The 22,613-nt window shown below is 38.4% G+C and overlaps 1 protein-coding gene across 8 annotated transcripts in view; it reads right to left on the reverse strand.

Annotated features, from left to right (window-relative positions):
* FHOD3 (formin homology 2 domain containing 3) overlaps positions 1-22,613 on the reverse strand; it is a 389,282-nt gene that overhangs the window by 82,302 nt on the left and 284,367 nt on the right. For 5 of the 8 annotated variants that reach the window (XM_032689346.1, XM_032689362.1, XM_032689338.1 and 2 more), the window contains 4 exons: positions 18,342-18,440; positions 15,648-16,019; positions 11,956-12,081; positions 1,485-1,619 (listed from right to left, as the gene is read on the reverse strand). In XM_032689346.1, the coding sequence (XP_032545237.1) occupies positions 1,485-1,619; positions 11,956-12,081; positions 15,648-16,019; positions 18,342-18,440 (732 nt within the window). The remainder of the gene's footprint in view (positions 1-1,484; positions 1,620-11,955; positions 12,082-15,647; positions 16,020-18,341; positions 18,441-22,613) is intronic. The other 3 variants (XM_032689383.1, XM_032689376.1, XM_032689370.1) reach the window with 1 other exon arrangement.

Consider the following 22,613-nt stretch of genomic DNA (forward strand, 5'->3'; position numbering starts at 1 on the left):
CACCGGGCATTTAAAAATCGTCTTAAATATGTTGTTTAGTTAACCGGTTTCTGACTCTGAAATAATGGGATGAAAATGTATATTTTTATTTTTTTCTCCCTGACTTTAAAGATGCTCTTTTAGTGACAGAACAACTACTGTAGCCAACCTCTACTGAAATGTGCAGATCTGTTATTCAAAAAGGTCTATCTGCCAAATGCCCTGTTGGCTTTTTTGGTTTGGGAGCTTCTTTTTTGAAAGATCATGTTGGCTGTCCATGGCACCCTGCTGCAGCCTGATGATACCACTTAGAGGGAGAGTTTTTGGAAGACGCTTGAAGACTGAGACCTTATTGTTTCTGTTTCAGGAGAACTTGGGCAGCTGTTGGCTGCCAAAGATCCTATTATGGTGCTCTTCCACCTTCTCTCTGCCTCTCATTTCCTTCTAAACTAGCTATCTTCTGGAGCCAGGAGAATATCAATCAACCAACCAACCACTCATAAGTTACTCCTCTTTCCAAATTCACAGAATCACAGCCTGTTTCCACTTCTTACTAAAGAGATGATTACAGTGAAAACAATCCTGCATACTAATAAACAAGCTCACATGAAACCCAGTGCCATCTTTTCCATAACTACCAATTCGAAGGCTACAAAACATTTATCTTGCCATTCTTTAGGTTATTATATTATGTCTTCTAACTACTAAAAATATGCTTACTTTTTACTCCAGTCTATGAGGAAAAAAATTGATTTCTCAGCATACACTCTTCAGACTGTAGGCAACCTGTTTCAGGTATAGACTCCACATCTATCCTTAGCCCACCGCAGTCTTTGGTAACGTCTGTGAGGAGATTTCCAGGCATGGATTTAAGAGGATAAGGGGCCTTGTCTCTTACTATCCTCAGGTAGCATAACCTGGGATCCCACATCATAAAAAACATCTTCTCAGATGTGAGTCCTATACTCAGCTGTGGCCTTTGTCTGGCCATGGTTTGAAGAATAATTTTGATAATTGCTTTCTGTCAGTTTCTGTTTCCAGAAGGAAGTGACACATGTTCAGAAAAGTAGGAAAAACTCATTAAAAAATGCTACCACACAGCCTGAGACAGCAAATCCTTTTTACTGCATAACACAAAAGCAAAAAGATGTTTCAGTGCTGTCCCTTCCGCCTTTGATACCTTTGTCCCACTGTTTCATCTTCAAAACTCCATGCCTCACTGAGATTATAATTTGGAGAGTATATTAGCTAATAAAAACAAGTCTCTGTAGATACCCAGACAGTATAATTGGGAAATACATAGCTGCCTTTAAAAAAAAAAATCCTTATTTCTTGAATGCCAAAATTCATGATGTGCGTAATCTGTCAGTTCTTAAGATACTTAGATCAAGAAAGGTATCTACAAACTATTCATCAATTCAATTATTTTGCAATTGAATTTCTCAATGATTTACCAGTCTATCACACATTTAAAGCAAGACACTGTGAGTAAATTTGGGTCCTACTTGAATTTGTTTCTTTCTTCACGTTCTATCCTTTGCAACCTTTCTTCTCTCTCCTGACGCCGTCTTTCTCTTTCAGCTGCCAAGGACTCCTGGTGCTGCCGAAAAGATGATGTAAGGAGACCACCCAAAGCTGGCCTGCAGAAAAGGAAGATCAGATTTCTCAGTGTCACTTTTATTGATTATACTGGCAAAAAATTCAGCAAGTAACATAATTCCAACCAGCAGAATGACATGGCAATATTTATGTATGGATCTTTCAAAGCACGGGCTAAGTGTCTTCTTGCTAAATTGATTATAGACACTGTGATGATCTTAAGAAAACAGTTAGAGTAGGCTTGTTAAATTGCCAAATTTCTAAGGCACAATAAACGTGTAAAAGTTCTTCAGTCTAGTTCAACTGCAATATTGTTAAATATTCTTTTTAACTTTATAATCCTGTTAACACAAAAGCTGAATCCCGTGAAGGATTTTTGAAATTTTAAGGAAAAAAACCAGCAATATTTTTAAACACAAACATGTTATGTAATGATGTTAAAAACAGATGTGGCACAAACACCTGAGAATCCTGCATACAGAAAAGAAAAAGTAAAGGAAGTAAAAGTCATAACAGCCCTTCAGAATTCAAATGCCCTCCTTAGTAGGGGCATATCTTTCCTTTATACATTAACAAGTTCAGTTATGATTATTTCCTTGCTGCATGTGCTGTAAGAGCAAAACAAATCACATGTAAGGACATATCAGTAAAATACATAGGGACAGTCTTCTCAAACCTTTATTGAAAACTGTCAGAAATGATGGCCTCTACAGTAAAGATTTTTTAAATATATAAAGCTACATTTATATTCACTTATAGTTTGCTGTTGACGCAGGGTTTTTTATTAGTTTTACTGCAAGTACTACTTTGGCTGGGAGAGTGGGTCCTCTCACAAAACTTTCCCACAACAGAGTAAACGTGTCTTTCTTTCAATCTTTTAGACAGGAAAAAAAAAAAATCTGTATTGTACAAGGTAGCTTTATACAGATACACACTGATTGAATTAGACTGATAAAATCAAAAAGACATAACTCGTGTAGAGCGGTTTCTGTGCATTGTTGTAACATGAGTTTTGCAATGAAAGGATTAATGAGAGAAATAGATACTGCTTTTTCTGAAAAGAAATTAAAAGAAACTAAACCCTGCCTAAAAGAAGGTTCCTTAACTAGTAATACAAACCTGAATAAATTTTCTTTATTTTTAAGGACTTAGACCCTTTCCCTTATTTATTTACTTGTCTCTGGCTGAACAATGTAGGCATTTAGTGTAATGGCACCAGATCACTAGCGCAGATATGTGCAGGAGAAGACAAAAGAACTTATGCAAACCTATCTTCCCTGAGTGTCTATGTCTGTACAAGCAGAAACGCTGCAAAACATAGCCATTTCAGCCCCACTGGCAGCAGGGCAGTATGAATATGTCAATAATTTCAATAAATTGAATTTCAATATGTCATATCCCACCCACATAAACATTACATAAGATGGTATAAAACTCGATATTCTGTAAGACTCCGTGCTGGCACTCCTCCAGAGCTACAGTATCAATGCTGGATCACACTCAAAACCATAAAAATCTCTAATATGCTTCAGCACTAAGAAAAGGGGAAAAAAATCCTCAAACACTGACAGTCAAGTACGTGTGGTGAATTTTCCCCTGAGCATATTTTAAATTTATTTTAACTTTTGACCTTTCAGTGCATGTTGCAAGAGAAAGCTCTCAGCAGAAACAGTAGCAGCACTGTACTAAAATTCAAAAGCTAGAGCTCCATCCCTGTCATAGCATGAAATACCATGGCTATAAGCTTGGACATAACATCAGAAATTGCTCTTGGAAGGGGAAAACTGGACAAAGTCTCCATGTGAAGACATATGAAAATAAACTAGGAGAGATGGCAAAAGAGGGTCCCTATCAAGTCTGTGCTTTTATGTGTTTTGAGTATTCGGCTTGATATCCCATCCTGTCCCACCGAGCTGCCATGAAGTCTGCAAACTCAATTTAGAGTCAAAGGAAGGTATGGCTTAAATAACCTGAAGGAAAATTATTGGGAAGGATGGGGTGATGCTGCGAGACCAAAGGAGTGATTGTAGGTCTGCACAGCATCTAGCAGGTTGGAAACCTTTGGCTCTGACTGAGCTCTTTGAGGCTCCACAATAAATACACATTCTTATTCAAGGGATTACAGGGAAATCACGTGGAGATGCATAGTTTAGTACTGCAGATGGGATTCTAACCCAACTTTGGTAGCAAAATGCCTCCTCATGCCAAAACACCTTGTTTGGAGGTTTGATCCATAGCATAGTTTGGCTAGCATTGCTCACTTGGCTAAAATTTGCAGATGTACGAACAGTAGCTTTACAATCTAAATAAAAGATCCACAGCCATATGTACAGAAGAAAAGCTAATGTTTAAGAAACTGAAAATGTTAGCTTGCCACCTCTTTGAAACTAATCAAATCAACAATTAGCCCAAACTTGGTATTTCTGTATTTCCCACTTATTATGAGTTCATACTTCATCTGAATTACAAGCTACAGTATAGCATGCACACACATGCCTGACTTAATTCCTTTGTCCCAAACAAAGTCACATTGTGTACAACAATTAAGTGCATGAGATGGTCAAAACTAACAGTCAAAGCTGCAAGAAGGTTCTGTTTATACAGGTAATAACTAAACAGACAGGAACACGTTCAGATGACTCCCTGTGTGGCACTGACTTCTTAAAACACAAATAAGTCAGGTTTTGGGTCTTTCGTCTCATTTAGAAAAGGGCAGGAAAAGAAACAGCACTGATACTACTGAGTTAGTTAGTGTTCACTTAGTGGTTAGATCTTGCAGTGGCCACCCCACTCAACTGGACACCAAATGCTGAGACCATTTGCCTTATGAAACCTCATAAACTCACAGCTTCACTGTTGCTAACAAACATTATAACTCAGCTGCTGTTTGGGTGCATCAATACTCTAATTAATTTTCTACATGTGCATAAACTAAACATGGAGTAAACAGGTGTTACTTTCGGGGTGTACAAACCCTTAAAACAGCCAGAGGAAAAGACAGCATTTAGAGGTATTCCTCAAACAATCTAAACAATTTGAAAAGGATTTTGTCTATGTATGGTTTCTCTACAAAATCTGATTTTTGTTTCTGTATTCCCCTGTCAATAACACTTAAAGTAAATGTTCCCTTTCAGTGAGCTCATGCTTGAATTGCAAATGGCATCAGTACTGGCCAAACCAGCTGGTAGGAAGGCTTGGGCTGAGCCTTTGGGTAAGTTTGTTGCTTTGATGATGTTTGAAGGGTGACGGTGCCTTCAGGCCTTAGGAATTTTTAACTCTTATTGCTGTAGGCTTCATTTTAAAAATGAGTAAGCAAGAAAGAGGATAAAAAAATTCTGGCATTGAATCAAAGGTGATAAGAGATTTTAACAGAAAAGAGTATGTGAATACTCAATGAAAGCATAATAGAGTGATCACTCACAAAACAGGGTTATAGCTGATATTTGCCAGCATTTTAATGCTGGTGTCATATGTTACCAGCTGGTAATATCAACCATTTGTTCAATTCCACAAATACAATCCAGAAGGATGCTTGCTCTGACTACTATTTTTAGTCTTGTAGAAAATGCAAGGCTATTAAGAACGGATTGTTAATATAAAAAATGCTAAGAAAAGCTTTCTTATGCCTGCTGGTTAAAACCAGTAAAAGCTAAACAAGCTACATTATTACATTCTCATTCCAAAAAGAAAACACACAACAAGAATTTGTCTAGGTCTTGGGATTTGTGAATAGAGCTCCATAACATAGCATTGGGACCTGGGGCCAAAGAGGTCATTAGTTACTTATCTTGCTGGAAGAAGAGACAGGAAAGAGAAATAATAGGAAAAAAAAAAAGAAAAAGAAGGTAAAAAAAATATACACAGGGTAAAGGACATGAAGCTAAAACATCTAGTGTAGGTCCAAACTCTTCTAAATAAAAATTCAGCTAGCCTGACCTACAGCATTTAACACAGCAGTGAATTAGTAATCATTATTATAAACACAAATTCAGGCAGACACAAGATATCTCACACTTTTTTGCAAGTACTTGCAGTTTCCTGACAATGCTCCATCACAGACTATATATTTTGAAGAGGAATATGTGACCTGAATTACTCTAATCTTGTTGCAAGCTGAAGAAAATATTTCTGTCTTACTCTAAGCCACTTTGTTGCAGGAAAACTGCAGTTCTGAAGTTCAAATGTTCTTCATTCACATAAGCTCTGAAACACTCTTTTGTGGCTGCATTTCCTTCTGCTTAGTTGAATTTTTAAAATTTGCTACAGAGAAATGGGTATCTCTAGGAAGAATACAAAATAAAAATGTATATTTTTAGTAGCTAAAAAAAGTTAACAGATGACTTATGAGAGGAAATCCCTCCAGGCCATAAGGTTAGTATTCAGGGTTGTCTTTAATACAACACGGTTCAGAGTCATTAATAAACTTATTAAGGAAGCACTAATTACCTAGTTTTACAAAGTGCTCCTGTTCCACCAGAAAGGGATTGCTACAGAGAACAACAGTCAAGAGCTCCTACTCAGGCCTTAAGTAACTCTAAACGTCTCTTGACTTTAACAAAATAAATTCACTTTCCAGCTTAGAAAGAGACAAAAGGGGAGGAAAAGCTGCCAAGAGGCATATTGCTTTTCACTGTTAAAGAAACTCTCAGTGTGTTATGTCTCCCTACATGACACGGCAAATTCAAAAGCATGTTGATATAAGATTTTGCAAACAGACTAAACATTACTTGAGGAATCTTTACAAAACTCTCAAAAATAAACAGAAAATTGAGAGATAAAACTACTGACTAATGCTTCCTTTGAGAAAGAAACTTGAGAGTGACCAAGAGAAGAACTGATTATCCTTAGACTTTCAAGTGGCATAGGGGACTACCCAAAATAAAGCTACAGTGGGGCAGAACTGCAGAGAGCTTGCAGCCTGACCTCTACAGGTTTTACACTGTGCTTCTTTCTCCAACTTGCAGCTTCTCATCTTCATGCGAGTTACAAATTGCCTGTAAATGACACGTAGATCCCACAGGTAGATCTAGGCTAAGGTGGGTGTCCCCTTAGCATCAGCACTACACACAATGCGCTCAGCCAGCAACACTCTGCAGTCTGAAATTGTAACCCAGTTCATACTTCTGTATAAACATATACCCTATGATGAATCCTAAAAAGCTGCAATCAAGAATATTGCTTACACAGTAGTTTGACAAGCAGCTCGGCCAGTGTAAGCCACCACTGCCTCCCAAATTGTAAATCAAGCAATTCCTAATGTCATTTTTCCTCTTAGAATCTCAGCAATAAAGCTGAGGCTTTTGCCCTGGGCCACTATTATCAACAACCAAGCTATCCCTTCCTCATTATGTTACTCAGAGTGAAAGATGTCCTTGACATTTACCACAAGAAAAAATGGTCATGATCTCTAGTCTGAGAGCGCAGAAGTACATATTAAGACACACAGAAAGAATAGAAAGCCAAGGAAAGAGGCGATGTTCTTGGGAGAGCAGCAGCTTTGTAAGCTCTATAGAAGATTTTGTAACATAGGGTTCTTGGTTTATCTTAGTGCTTACCAGCTGGAGTAAGGAAACTCCAGGGTGCAGATTAGTGATAAATGGCTGATGAAAAAAAAAAAGAAAAGAAAAATATAGAGAACCTTCATCCAGCAGCATCTCCCTGGTGTTATCAACTACTGAGATGTTTCATTTTAGTAGACAGTCTAACTGAAAAGCTGTTTGGCATTCTCAGGAAGGTTTTTTTTGGTGGTGGTTTATTGTTGTGTTTGTTTGTTGGTTTTGTTGTTGTTTTGCTTTAAAGAGACAGAAATTTGAAAGAAAGCACCAGATTGTCAGCAAATCACTTTTTCAGGAACCTAGAGAGGGAATAAAGCTCAAAAGAAGAGTTTTTTGCAGACTTTTGCTGCACTTCATGTTTAAGCTTCGGATATAGTGTTTACATGTCAGTGGAGAAAAAAATCACCTATAATCTAGGCATGCTAATCTCAGTGTCTGTGACCTGGTTTAAAAATAAATGTTTGAAGGCACATTTTCTTTAAAAGATATAGAAGAACATGGAGATGAATACTCAACATTTAAGGCCCTACATCATGGGAGCCTGAGGAAAAGTATTGCTGTAGATCACAAAGCAAGTAAGATGGAAAACATATTAAAGGATATGAAATATATTTCATATTTTATTTTCTAATGTTCTGGAAAAGCTGGAGATGCTTCAAACAGGAGCAATCTCCAAACACCACAGCAAGCCTTTACCACGCTTGGAGATTCGGAAGAACTTCTGAGGGACCAGCCAGAGGTGGAGACTAAGTTCACAGTGACTGGCTAAGAGGCTCAAGAAGTGGAGCTTTGCAAACTGAACTTTCTGGCATTTGATTTAACAGACAGAGGCACAAGAATGAGGACCATGAACTCCTGCTCCTTTGGCACACAGTGCCCAGAGAAGAAGACTTTTTGAGATAGGTTAACTATACTATTGTTTGACTATCAAGCCCAGTGGGAACTGTCTCCTTGCAAATGCATCAGAAGAAACCTACCCTGGTAAACACACCAGCAGGATGTTTTTCTGGTAGTGGAATGAATGAAAGCTGATACTGAATTCAGAAGCTCTTGTCTTGTAAGTTATATTCCTTCATGGTCTCCTCTAAGGATGGCATACACTTCACCACCAAAAGGACACTATGAGGGGGCGTGAAGCTTTACGAGTAATGAGTTTGCTGTTCAGCTACAGATTCCAGGCTGCAGCTTTCGGTTCGAGTGACTGCCTTAGATTAAGAGCCTGAGAAGGCAGTCTTTGGCTAGACAAAAATATCCTAGGTATGAGCATAAGGCATGGAAATGCAGACTAATCTTATACCTTCTGCCCCCAGGCAAGGTGGTAACTCAGAGGGACAGAAAAAGGCTTTTCTCCCTGGTGTGCTTCAGTCATATCCCGTTCCTCCCCTTTGTTACCAAAAATTATGAGGTTTTGAAATTGAGAGTGATTTTCCTTTTCTTTACTAACTGAGGAGAGTTAATTGGTGATTTAAGTCGTGAATAGTGGGAGCAGTATATTTATGGAGCAAAGCAGTCTTTGGCATTTGAAAACAGGCAGACTGGGCTATACTCCTTATTCATTAAGAGCAACTTTCACAAGCAGAGAAATACAAGAGAACCAATACATCCTTTTTTTTTCTCCCAATGGAGGGCTGAACAAAAAGTGCCCTGCAGTTTGCCCTCCTTCAGCAGGATTCTCATGGCTGCAATATGCATTTCAGAACCATGGCTCTCCACAGGGGACCCAGGGCAATGAGAGAGAACAACAGGATTGCAAGAAGTTGCCAAAAGGCCGCAGCTGAATTTAGAAACAGTTAAGTAAGCCTTTTCTTCTGCTGTACAATCAGAAATATATAGATGATGTGGATTTTAAAGAACAAAATCCAGCTACTTTTGTACTGAATTATACTGCTGTTATGATTTCCTACTGATCTTAGCCAAAGAAGGTTTTAAAAGTATGAATGTCAAAATGTCAACCACACTGCTTCTTTCCACCTAAGTTGTAGCTCTTGTTTACATAAGCAAAATGCAGCCAAGGGTTTGAAAGGCCTGTCAGGGCAACATGAATCATTTTGCTGGGCACTGCTCTGGATTCTGCTTCTTCCTTCCTCCTCATTCTCGAAGGTCAGATAAACGGTACCAGGAACTTCATCTGAAGCTCTTCCCTGCATGATAAAAGACAGGAATCTTTCTGTGAAGGTTTTGGATAACTGTAGTCATAAGCTGAAAGCAGAAAACTCACCTTGGAGCTAACCATAGATATGCATCTGCTTCTTATCAAGGGCTTTTTTCTGCCCGCCCCATCTTTTAACTCTTTTTTTTGTGTTTGAATCCATATAAATTTTTACCATCAGGAGGCAGGAAATAATGTTTACATAATCTCTAAGACAAACACCATTCACAGAAGACTGTGAAAACTTCCACAATACTTTCCATTTACTAATTAGTGCCAAGCATTGCATCATGCACTACACAGCTTACTCTCCAATAAGCAAATTCTATCCATCGATCTCTCCATGGGCATTCCTGCAATGCAGAACATTTCATTTCAGGACAATGAAATAAAAGCAGGCTTCTGCTCTTCTTCAAAGCAATCACTTAATTAGAGCTTACCGAACTATAGATCTGCAATGGTATCACATGCAAAAAGAACAAGACAATGCAAAACAGCATCTGAAACTGTAAATTTAATAATCTTTCAAAAAGTTACTGCATCTATTCTGCAGGCAACATGCAGTTTTTGTGTACACATATTTTTCAGACTTCTCAGAGACTCATATACAGGAAGCATCAGGCTGTAACATCCCTCAAATGCAGAAATCCTGGTGAGTCCATGAACTACCATGAACAGCAGGCTGCGAATTTAAACAAGAGTACAGAGATTTTTGTCATGTGAGATGGAAAGTGGTAAACATAACCTGTGGGAAAGATAGAGATGTGACTCCGAGCACCGTGTACGGACACTTAGAATATGTAAGAGAGATCTGATAGCTGAAAGCAGAGCACTTCCCAGTTTCACAATAAAGAGATGGACAAAGCATGATGGCCAGAAGATGCTGTTAGAAAAACTGTCCAGAAAATATAAAATATTTTCCTAGAAGTGATGATAAATACTGGCATGTTTTCCAGGAGAAGTCATGCTGCCACTTGAAAACACAGGAAGGTAACAGGGGTCTTTTATTTAGCTTCTGTGAGACCCATTACAGGTCACAACAGATGATTGCAGAGCTCCCCTCTGGCCTGACTCTCCATGAATCTGTGAATTTTACAGCTTCATCCTGTGGGGCCAAGGCATTTTGGCTCCATACCAGCAATGCACTTACACACAGGATGCAATGAAAGCTGGCTCTCTCTGCTGGAGCAGGGCCAGCGCCATCAACCTCTTGCAGGACAGGCCCAACCATCTTTAGCCATCTCAGCGTTTGACCACTTTGGGCTTTCTTTGCCACAACAGCAGTCAGAACCTTACAACAGCAGGGACTTGGAAATCTAAAACTTCCAAAGCAGTGGGATACTTTTAACTCTTGCTTATCTAGCATCTATTTTGCTGAGGTAAAAAGGGGGTGAAAATGCCAGTGTAGAGTTTTTTATTATGGTTTCACTCAGCAATAATTTAATTGAGACCAGGAAAGACAAGTTGAGGCAAGGTACTCTAGGAAGATGAGCAAATGAAAAACTCGTCTTTCTCCAAAGACAAACTTAATGTAATTACTCACTTGAAAAAAAGGATTAAATCAATACCTCATGGCTAGAAATACATGTATGCTGGAAAAACCTAACTTGAACCATTCTGAATAGTAGCCTGGAAAGGATGTGAGGCATTAGGAAGGTTCAAACATCTATACACACGCACACACACAAACACTTATATACAAACAGAAAAATTCTAAAAAAAGATTAACAAAAATTAGCTGGAATATAAGCAAAGGATCCTGACCTTCAGTTGAAAAAACAGGGTGGGAGATGCAATTTTTATGAATTAGAGGCCAGTTTGGAAACAAACAATCCAAATCCCATGTTTTGGGGATAGTTTTATGAAACTATTATATTAAATTATTGACATAATTTAAAACTTATACCTTTCCTTCTTAAACTCAGTATGACATCCTTTGAAGCTGTCATTTACTTTCAGGTTGTAACAGACAGTAAATTTCTGGTGGTCCAAACCTCTTGCCAAGAATTTCTTTCATGTATCCATAACATTTTCTTATCTTCTTTCTTCTTCTAGTATCTAACATAATTCAAAAGAGTATTTTGATTGTTCAAAATACTGCTTTTTCGTTGCTGGTTTGTTTTGTTTTTTCTCTTTTTCATGTTTTTAAAAGTGAGCTGATAACTGGTAGGTTATTATGAGTTTGCTTTACCTACAGCAAGATATGTTTTGCCCTTGATGAAATACAACGAGATATATCACGTATTTTCAAGAAAGGACAAAATTATGGCCTAGGAAATTCTGAGTTAAGCATGTTTCCAAGATTTTGTTGTTGATTTAAGATGATAGAAGTGAAAATAGATCTGAATTTATTTTTAAAAATGGAAAGAAAATAGCTCTAATTCTTCTCAATACTTAGAACAGCATATGTGTGAAGCAACTCTGCTTTATGCATTTAAGTGGAAGAAGTAGAAGTAGGATGGAAATACACTCAGGCTTTAACACCAAGTCAGACAGAAAGGCTTGAGAATGAGTGGGAAATGAACACATTCAGATTTTTGTCCATTTTCTTTCCAACATTAGAAAAAATCTGGCTAGAAGATATTTCTAGTACTCACTCAGAACAGATTACATTTATCTCCTTCATCCTGTCTACAAAGGAACTGTTGTCAAAACATTGATTAATTTACAAACCTGTCAGATTTGGTCTCTTGAGGTGGTGACAGAGTTGTCCCATAACGAGTAGTGGGGGTTGTAGGAGCACTCACACCAGCATAGGGTCGTGGAGAAGAGTAAGAGCTGCTGCCATAGCTATTGTATCTGAAGAAATGGGAAGAAAAGTAGGAGAAAGGGAGAGACAGAAAGAATCTGTCAGCAAGCAGGCATGCAACAGTAAATCCTCTTGTTTACGGGGTGCTAGTGATCCCATACCCAAGAACTTCTCAAACATTCACCTTCTGGAAATGTTGCTCTATTTCCAGCTTCCAAATATGCAACCTATCATGTACTTTTAATACCAACCATGTCATGAACATTCGTGATGCAAACAGTGAACTATATGTAAGGAAAATAATGAGAGGTTAGAATGGTCCTCCCAAGTGACAACTCATAGTAGGAATACTTGAATTACTGCTCAGTTACTGAAAATTATTAGTTGTTTTGGGAGCTGATATCCAGCCATTAGAAAAGGGATCAAACCAGTCCAAGTCAGCAGTATTCGTTTCCAGTGAAATTAGGGAAAAAAGCAGCATTCCCAAGACATGATCAGAGCATGGACATCCATGATTTGCAAATGCTTGTATTTTAAATGGAAAGCAACCACATTCTTTTCAATTAAAGCCGGTAGCATTTTCTTTCCCCTCCCCCAACATAAGTAATAGCTTATGTGCCATTTCTTACAATGTCTGTAAAAAATCATCACCATGGTTAAAAAGACATGTCTCCGGAAGCACGGCTTTAGAAATTTCTATCAGTCCTTCCCTCTATTAAAAAAAAACAAACCATAAACTCGTTAGACTTCAATGCGAGCTTGCTGATCAAAGAGAAATTGTTTCCAGGACTCCTGGAACAGTCACCTCCCCAGAGTCCCTTCTATCAATGTTTTCATCCTGGCTCCTGTACTGAATAGAAAAGGCAGTTGTGTTGCTTTGCTGTGTCTTTTAACCATTGTACTTAACCAGCATGTCAAGGAGAGATTCCTGATTTGGCAGAATGTTAATATTCTTGTTCACAGACGATGCCATTTTACCACATGGAAAGCATATGATGCTCTGTAGGTCAGTACTCTGCAAGGCCAACTCATCCAAATGACAAAATTAATTTCAGGAAATGGGGAAACATAATTTTCATTATTATAATTCAAAAGATATAATATAACCTCCTTCACCATATCCTTTCTCTGTTGCTTCTTCCCTCCCACACATCAGCACTCAGTAATTTCACTTGGCAATTTTATTTGAAAAGGCTGGTTGGTTTCCTTCAGCTCCATTTAGCACACTCATCTAGCCATGCAAAACTTCATTCAAAGTTTCAAGCTTGATTCCTTAGGGTTCAACAGCACTGCTGCCTGCCAAGGCCCAGGTTAAAATCAGAAGAGATTTCAGTTAGGTGCTTTTATAATGGAAGGGATTGTGCTTTATGGAACGTGCCCTCTTGGACAACAATTCCAGGTTTATGTTTTAGAAAACACCCCACCACCAGCATCTATTTTTGAGACACCATGCTGACTGCCCAGCAACAGGGGAATAATTTTAGAAAAAAATTCTAACATGCATGTATCTGAGCTACACAAGGAATTTTGCAGGAAATAATCGCCATCCAGGCCTTCTTCCCCTATAAGAAAACTCACTAGAAACTGGAGACAGTGGCCCGCTGGAGGGATGTGTAACTGGACAGTGTGGAGCTTCCCTGGTAGCACAGTCCTAGTTTGGGTCTTTTCTCTAACTCAGCCCAGAAAATGTTCTGCCTGTACCTGTACTGAATGAGCGATGAGAAAACTCCACTGCCCTAACAAGAATGCAGAGCTCACTTGGTATTTTCCTGACACTAACAGAAACCTCCATTTCCATTTTGATCAACTGAAAGGAGACCTTCTTGTCAACCATTACATATGCTTTTCTTCTCCTCTACCCCATGAAAAAGCTGACATAGTGCAGAACCCTTTTTCAGACCAAGGAATTTCAATTAGTCCAAAGCTAACTCTCTTGAAAATGGAGGAAACACACCTCCTATGGACTCAGACCTACCTCTACTAAAAAAATAAAATTCAGAGGGACTGGTCTGGACACAACATCCCATCAGACGGAGACTGAGATGCTGGAAGAGTAACATGGTAAAACCAGAACACCATAGATTCACAGAATATGCCGAATAGGAAGGGACCCAGAAGGATCATCAAGTCCAACTCCTGGCCCTGTACAGAACCACTCCCACAAGTCACACTATGTGCCTGAGAGTATTGTTCAGGGTAAGTATGCATCCTGTACACAAAGTTTATCTTTCTAACCTTCCTGTGGTACTGGCTATTACTTCCATTTTCCCTTATCCCAGGAGCCTTCATTCTCAAGAAACCCCAGACCTTTACCTCTTTTATGGACATATTACTGCCCAAATTTTGCAAACTTTGCCTTCCCTTTCCTCCAAATAAACCCAGCAGAATTCCCACACATACAGCACCCTCGATCCTGTGTATAATTAGAAGTGCAAAGGATGGTCAGAGAAAAAAAAATCACTGCATAAATATTAAATATTGTAGGTACAGGAAATAAAAAGGATTCTACTCTCTAAAGTATAGGAGCAGCAATGGGAGAGCAGTAAATGAGTGTGAGAGGTCTAGGGGAAAATTGCTTCTATGCAGAAAAATGTAAATGTAGAGGAATTCCAGTTTTCAATTTGCAGGTAAGAAAAAATACGTGAACTAAGTCCCTTGTCAACTGCTACTTGGATTTACAGGCTTTTCAGCAATGTGAAAAAGTGACAAAACACACCCACCTATTAGAAGAGAAAGATCAAAAATTAAAAGGATCAAAGGAATCAAAATATTTGGTCACATGCAGAAATTCAGAAGGACTGCTGGAGAGAGGAAGAAATAAATATACATACAATATACGTGTACGTTTTCAGCACCTAATTCAAAGAACACTGACAATTGGGAGAGACAGCAAAAAATCGTCAACCTCTTTTCAAGGTGATTCTCTATCATTGTTTTTAATGCTACTTACTGTCAATTTGTTTTACTTGAAAACAGACTGAGACAAAGCAATTTTTTTTTAATTTTACATGGGTGGGATGGGGAAATTAAAAATTAAGAGAAATGTAAGAGGAACAACTGAACTGAGCAGATGTTGTGAGGATAAAACTGTCTATTCTGAGTGCTATATTATCTTTATAGATCTCTTACTACAAACATGAGTTGAAATTGCCCATGACATGGACATGGACTGTAATCTAACAACAAATTTTGGATTTGGCAGTTCAGCCTTTGAAGCTAGAATTTCACCCCTGAATTTCAAGTGCTGATCTGACCTCTCTTGGTTTTATAGCAAAAGACCTCCATTAATTTTCATAAAATCATGTCTTCAAATTACATTGTTGTAAATGAGAGTAAAATGGGACTCCTTTCTGTGATCTCCCAAATTTTTCCACTGCTCTATTGAGGAAACCAGGATACTTATTAACCATAGACCTCGAAGAAGAGTAAGATGAAATGAAGGCAACAAAGGCAACAAGAGAATATCAATCAAATCAAAATACAGGTTTACAGGACTAAAACTAATACAGTATGTTCTGGAAATAATACAACACATAGAGTGCACTATTACCGCTATAAAATTCTTGAAAGGTGTTATTCATTAGCTAAAAATTAATGTCAGCTGTATAGAAACTACCTGTTTTCCCTCATCATTTCTGCTTCCTTCTCTTTCACAGATGCTGGAGACTCTTCAAAGTCATATGAGAAGAGGTGAAAAGGAGTATGTGGTACATAAGGTAATTTCTCCACCGTTGGAGATGCCTTTGGAGTAATGGATGCTGAGGAATTTTGGGGAGAGCTCAGTAATGCTGTCGCAGGTGAAGATGATGATGAAAGGACAGAATTATGATGACAGACAGATGAGTCAGGTACAGAAGCGGAGCTGCTAGAAGAGCTCTTTGCTCTGGAGCAGGAAAGAGACCTCTCAGCTGGAGAAATGGTACTGGAGACAGCTGAAGAACACTGTGAAAAGTTTCCATTCACAGCCTCACGCACACCTTGAACCTCACTGCAGGAGGAAAAAATCATGAGAAAGGGAAGAAAAGGAGAGAAACAGGGAAAAGAGAGATCAATAGATAGTAACACTTGGAGGGGAAAAAAACAAGTAAAGGAGTGTCAGACAATCAAAAGCTTTCAAAATTTAGAAAATCATCACCTCTTTTTAAATAAAGTAAGATAACTCTCATCTTTGTATCCCAGTGGGATTCTTCTTGGGGTTGGAAATACTGGGGAAAGGAAGCAACTCAGTTTAAAGGAAAGGAGAGTATTTAACCTACAGGCTTCAGAACTAATTTTCATGAATCTTTTCACAAGTATTTTCTGAACAATTTTCATGAATTTCAAGTTAGGTTGTAAGCATCATCAGAGCCAGTACAAGCAGACTCAATACACTGGATAACATGGTCCACAGAGTACAGATGCTTCAAGATGCATGACTGTATGACTGTTTCTTGAAGCATCTTCAGATATCCGAGTATCATCCTCCCTGGGGATATGATATTTTTACTAGAAACGTTCATCCGTCAAAGATGAAAATAAAAAGGTACTCAAATCACAACTGTTCTGTCAAAATTCAAGTTTAGAATGATCCTGAAAGCAACGCCTTACCAGACCATTTGTCTAGGTATGAAGGCACTAATTTCTGATTTCTCTGAGTGTCAGTATCCCATGCTGGTATTAGATAGAGACTTGCAGAGTTGCATCAAGGGAAACAGAAAACACATCTGCTTTGCTCTACTGAAGACAGATGTTGGTGAGTGACAGAAGGCACACGGTAGGTGAAAAACCATGGGATCTGCACTCCAGGATATCTGTTTTCGCTAGTAACTCCAGCAAAAACACTGTGCATGTGCTTTGGGCTGAATCACTTGGCAAGTGGCTGATTTCATTCTACTGAGACCACCTCTGTGCTCCACTGACAGGCATGGAAGGCATGGCCCTTAATTGAGGACTGTGGGTTTGGCACAGTATATGCAACAAAAACACAAAACATATATGTTGGGATATTAAGAAGCGAATCATCAGATATATACCAGCTAATTGTTCTCACAACGGAAGCACAGTGGGCAATCTGGAAACCTTCATCTGTTGCACCTGCTGTGCTTGACAGGAGACACTGAAACCAGGTTAGTCCTACCTGTCCTTACAGCACCTGACAAGAATGGCCAAGGTACAGATCATTTTTGTAATGCTACAGTGACAGTGAAAGGAAGTACTCAGAAAAGTCATAGGAATATCATCCAGTTATCTCAAAGTGACTATTATTTTAAAAGACCAATGACCTGAAAACACATTATGATCTCTGCGTGGCTCTTCCTCACGTTTTTTAATAGTACTTTAGTATATGCATGCAATTTACTAACAACTTGTGCCTTTACTTTGACTTTTAAGAATCAGATTTGAGGAAATTATCACTTAATTTTGAAATTTCAGGCAGCCATTGGCAAGATTTGCAAACTGGAAGATATTAATAACAACAGTACAGTATTTTCTTTGGAATTCACACATTAAACAGTTTCCTTTCTTCCTTCCGTGCTGTACAGTGTCTGCATAAATGTGGTTTATTTAAAAAAAATATCCAATCTCATTTGCTGAGTTGCAAAGCCAAATAATTTAACCTAAATCAAATGTCTGTCTGGAACAAAGAATGTATTTTCTTGCTTCCAGATTATTAGAATCAAGTTGCTAAATGCCAAATACATATTTATCTCACATCTAAGTGGAAACTTTTACATGAGAATATTGATAGGTGATTTGTTTATATCTATATTTACAGAGATGGGTAAGTGTTTATGAAATTATATATATATACACATATATATCAGTTTAGCCTCATAGTTCTTTGCTATTAAACCATGAACAAAATTGATAGAAATCATAGGCAGCACTCAAAAATGCATATGCTACTGCATAGCAACAGATATTTCTAACAAGGTGGCATTATAAAGACAGGAATGAAAACCTAAGAAACCAAGCAACATCTTCAGCAAAGCATTGCAAAGTTTCACCATTGCCTTAACTAAAAAGATAAACCTAAGCCATGCTTAGAAGCTATGCTTTCCAGTAAACCCTTTAAGATTTGTGAGCATTACATAAAGGGAGTGAGTGCAGACAGTGTATTGAACCTACATAACTAAACACGTTTCCGTTAACACTGCCATGCCCACAGCCCTCCCCAAGGGTTTTAAATGCAGAAACATTTCTTTGGGCAGTGGCTTTAACAGGTGATCTAGGAATGTGAATGAAAAACTAGATGCTGCTGCACACTGTGCTGGTGAGTTCATGCCAGAGCCTGAAGAAAAGGTGGAGGGACAAAGCTGAATCCTGGTACCTGGCTTTGACCTGCCTATTGGCCTCTTCCTCCCCCTCATCCTCAGTGTTGGGCTCTGTGACTGGCTGTTCTTCTTCCTCCTCTTCATACTCGTCCTCTCTGAGGTCAGACCAAGGAAAGAGGCATGCAGTGGGATGGAAAGACAGAAGGCGGAAGAGAAAACAACATGAGTCCCCAGAAAAAGAAATGTAATGAAGTTAGAAATGGAAGGAAAACACTGAGGAGGAGGGAGTTTTGGCTCCTCTATGTTAAATTGAAAGCCACCTAAAACTTACTGCTAAGTATGCGCTGGCGCAAGGGTAGCTACCAATATAAAAATGTTATCCTCTCCCCATCTATATTTTTAATATTAATTTTTGATATTCAAAGATGTCATTGTTTTTTCTTGAGCTTGGTCTTCTATTTGCTGCTGCCCTACCTGCAGAGGCATTAATGGAAAACATTCATGACAATACCAATGTTCAACACATTAGTCATTAAGTTGTGCCTTTCTGGCTTAAAGGACAGTACACACTGTGCTGGCATGAGACAGCTGGCATTCGACATCACTCTTTCTAAATTAACACAAATAAAACATTCCTGTTAAGCAACCAATAGCTCAACTGGAAAACAGGGTGAACCACTGAGTTAGAAATAACAGAGAGACTAAATCAGTTCAGGACTATTTGCAAATAGCAACATTTAAGTTATTGGATGCCAGTACATGAATTATTTCAGTAGAGTTATTAGTATGGTAAAAGCAGGCTTCGGTTCGGTAGTAATTCTGGCAAAAGAGAATTGTAAGTCATGCATAAAGGCTCCATAACCTACAAACCACATAAGGAAAAAAAGAAAACTATATTAAACATGACAAAAAAGGCTACATTGTCTTGCCTCCTCTCCCTCTCATCTATGCTTTTTCCTCCCCAAACCAAGAGACTCACGGAAGATTTAGAAAATATTCTCTCTTTGGGCTTCTTTTGCATTTGCGAGTTCTCCATTTGATTTAATGCTGTATACCATTAGGTTATGCTCCGTGCAAAAACGAAACCATACAAACAGTCATGAAGTTTGTAAGACACTCATATTCCTTGCATTTTCCTGAAAGGTAGTTTTCTTTCCTCTAATTCTGAAGGGATGCTCAGTGGATTTTTTTCCATTTAGAATTAATTGCCATGTTATAAGAATAATGAATATTTACAATGTGAGATCATGAACTCACTGAGTGCAATGCAAAGGGTCAATGCAAAATTTGTTGCATTTATATGGAGTTAGTTACAGACTAATCAGGAAAATGGCAGCACCTGGAATTTTTCCAATATTCTGACAAGCATCTACAAGGTAGACACTTCCAACCATTCCTAAGGTCACCTTACTTACAGAGACACTTCTCAACTTCCACATATATACTGGTATACAGAAAAAAAGAAAAGAAAGAGTTGACCAGGGAGCATTCATATAATCCCTTCTGCTTACCAGCAAGTAGCTCAAGATTAGCTCTGCTATTATCTCCTGTGAAGGGAAACATCTACCTGTTAGTCCTACAGCAATCACACTTGGGAAATAACTCCTGAAGCTCTGTGGGATCACGGTTCTCTGATAAGACCACAATGCATCCTATAGTGTTGGCAGCACAGCTATTGCTTATATGAACAAACATGTCCCCATTATTATTGTGTTTTAAGCTCCCACCAGGATTCCAGATCCATGATGTCAAAATTTCTCCCCCACTCAATTGCCTCAAAATGCCCAAAATCATAAATGAAATAATCATCTGATAGAGTGAATCTCATAAATCATAAATTTGAAAAGGTTCTTTGAGAATTTATTCCTTCACATGAAGGTGTGGTAGTAAGGATGGGAGCTTACACAGTACAGATTGAACTGGGAACCAGTGAGTTATAATTGAACTGAACAGAGAAAGGAGCTGAAAAGAAATTTTAGAGATTCCAGCGAGATCATTCTTCTGTCAGGCCAACTCTTTCCTTAAGTCTCCTTGTCTTCTAGATCAAAAGCTTAGAAGAAACTTTGATTGGGAAAGCTCTTTGCTAATATTAACTGTAGAAGGACGGCAACTACATGGCAATTGTTTGGAAAAGCTGGAGGGAGGAGCTGGCTCTGAGTGAGCTGGTTGCAGAGACGACTGGTGTGCACAGAGGCAAGCATGCTTTCCAACCTGGGGGAGCCAGTTTGGTCAAAGGAAAACTTGCACAATGGAAATAAGTGTGTGCTTATGAGAGGCACTCAAAACTTGGAAAGACCTCTTTTCGCAACTTAACCCACAGTTTCAGACTCCTTGACTCTGCCCAGAAATGGATCAGAGGAGAGGGGTAAGTTCCCAGGTAGGAAAGATGTGTGGTCTTCTTTTAACCAAAGTAATAGTAGCAGTCGTTTCCCAGTCTTGTTAGAGAACACATATTCTGCCCATGAAAACAGGTAGTACCTGCTAGATAAATCTTTCCTAAAAGGCAGAAAAGGAAAACTTCCATGTGAATGTTTATTAAAACAGGAAAACACCAACTACAGACAAATGCAATTCGGATGCTCAAACAGAACAGCAGACACATTTGTGAATTCATCTGGACTGTTCAGGGTTATGTGTTCGTTTTTGTGTGCAATGGAGAAGGGATGATGTAGAAAAGCTCACTGTCCCTCCCACATACACATGCAAATTTTGTGTCAATGCAATAGTAGAATTAAATTAGGAAAAAGGATTCATCAGGAGGTTTCTAATTAAACAAGGCTGAAGAAGTCAGTGTGTTTTTCAGTAGTGCAGGGGAATCTATCCTGTTTAACAAAAGGCAAGTATTTATCCTGCAGCAGGGAGGAAGGGTTTCAGCTAATGCTGAAAGATCGGATATATTCAGCTAACCTTAAGGCTGTTCCTGGGTTACTTCAGTTACGATGATAAAAGTATTAGAAGTATTTATACAAAAGCTTTATGGCACTGAAAACAAATTTCAAAACAATCACTGTGTTTATTTTCATCTCTAAAATGGATTACTGCTACAGGCTAACACCCCCACTAAACAAATAAACAAAACCCCAAGCTCCCACAAATCTTTATAAAATACATCATTGGTCATGGCAGCTCACAAACATTTTCTAGGGCACAGGTTTTTCTCAGTTGTTTCAACTAAAATTTGATATGAAAGTATTTATAGCCCCTTAAAGTAATGTGCATATTAAAAAAACCCATGAAAGTGCAATTTACAGATTGAGAACCACTAGGGCAGCAAAACAAAAACTAGACAAAGGACTGAGAACTAAAGGATTAACTTTTCTCCTTTTTAAAATAAATTTAAATAAAAATAAAAAGAGTGCCAATTAAACTTGTCCTGTTGATATTAAATAGCTACTCAAAGCTGAAGAGAGAAAAACACTGACAAACACAGATTGATAAAAGGAAATGATAATAAAGGGAGCTAAATTCGTCCATAAGTTTAGCTGAAGGGAGGGGCAAAGTCCATAAAATGCCCGGCATCGTAACTCATGCACATCTAACCTAGTCACAGTGAGATGATTTTACAAGTAAGGCACCGCTCTGAAGACCATGGCTCTTACTCCACAAGACCTCAAGGCACCAAAAAATGCTCTCCATCTCACAGGACCCTAGAGCTGAGCAATCAGAGTGTACAAAGTTGTATGTAGCCTCTGTCCTCTCCAGGCTCTCCCCAATCTCTTTCCTCTGCAAAGTTTTGACAAAGGCAGCTTGAATGAATTTAGGATTTCTTTGTTCCAGCTTGTAGCCCAGAAACACAAGTTTCTCACTGCCCCTTTCCAAAAAAATCCCAAAGGTAGAGGTAATAGAAAAATCAAAGGCTGTGAAGGAATAAAAAAAACAAAAAACCAAAACAATCAAAGAAAAAAAACTCCACAAAGCAAAACAAAAAAGGCCCACCAACAAAATAAGCATGAGCACAGAAACATATCCTGCTCTGCTTGGTATCGAAAGAAATTTTGAAAGTGTAAGATCAGTTTTAAATCATTTTAATTTGGGAAGAATTTGATCACTAATTTTTGAATATAGAACAATAGAAAAAAGGATGGTCTTGCCATAATTAGGCTACCAATGATTTGGTCTGCACATACAATGCACATAGAATTTAACTCATGAGATAACAGCACATTAAAATATCTTCCTTGTGGTATGATTCCACTTTGTATAGGGCTCATTTAACCTTTCTAAAGTCTTTTTCCTTCTAAATTTTGCAGCTTTAAGTGTACTTCTGAGCCTTTTGCAAGCATCCGCAGATTTATATAGAAATTTCCAAGAAACACAAACACTCAACT

Source organism: Chiroxiphia lanceolata, chromosome 1 (genome assembly GCF_009829145.1).
Source record: "Chiroxiphia lanceolata isolate bChiLan1 chromosome 1, bChiLan1.pri, whole genome shotgun sequence".
NCBI lineage: Eukaryota > Metazoa > Chordata > Aves > Passeriformes > Pipridae > Chiroxiphia > Chiroxiphia lanceolata.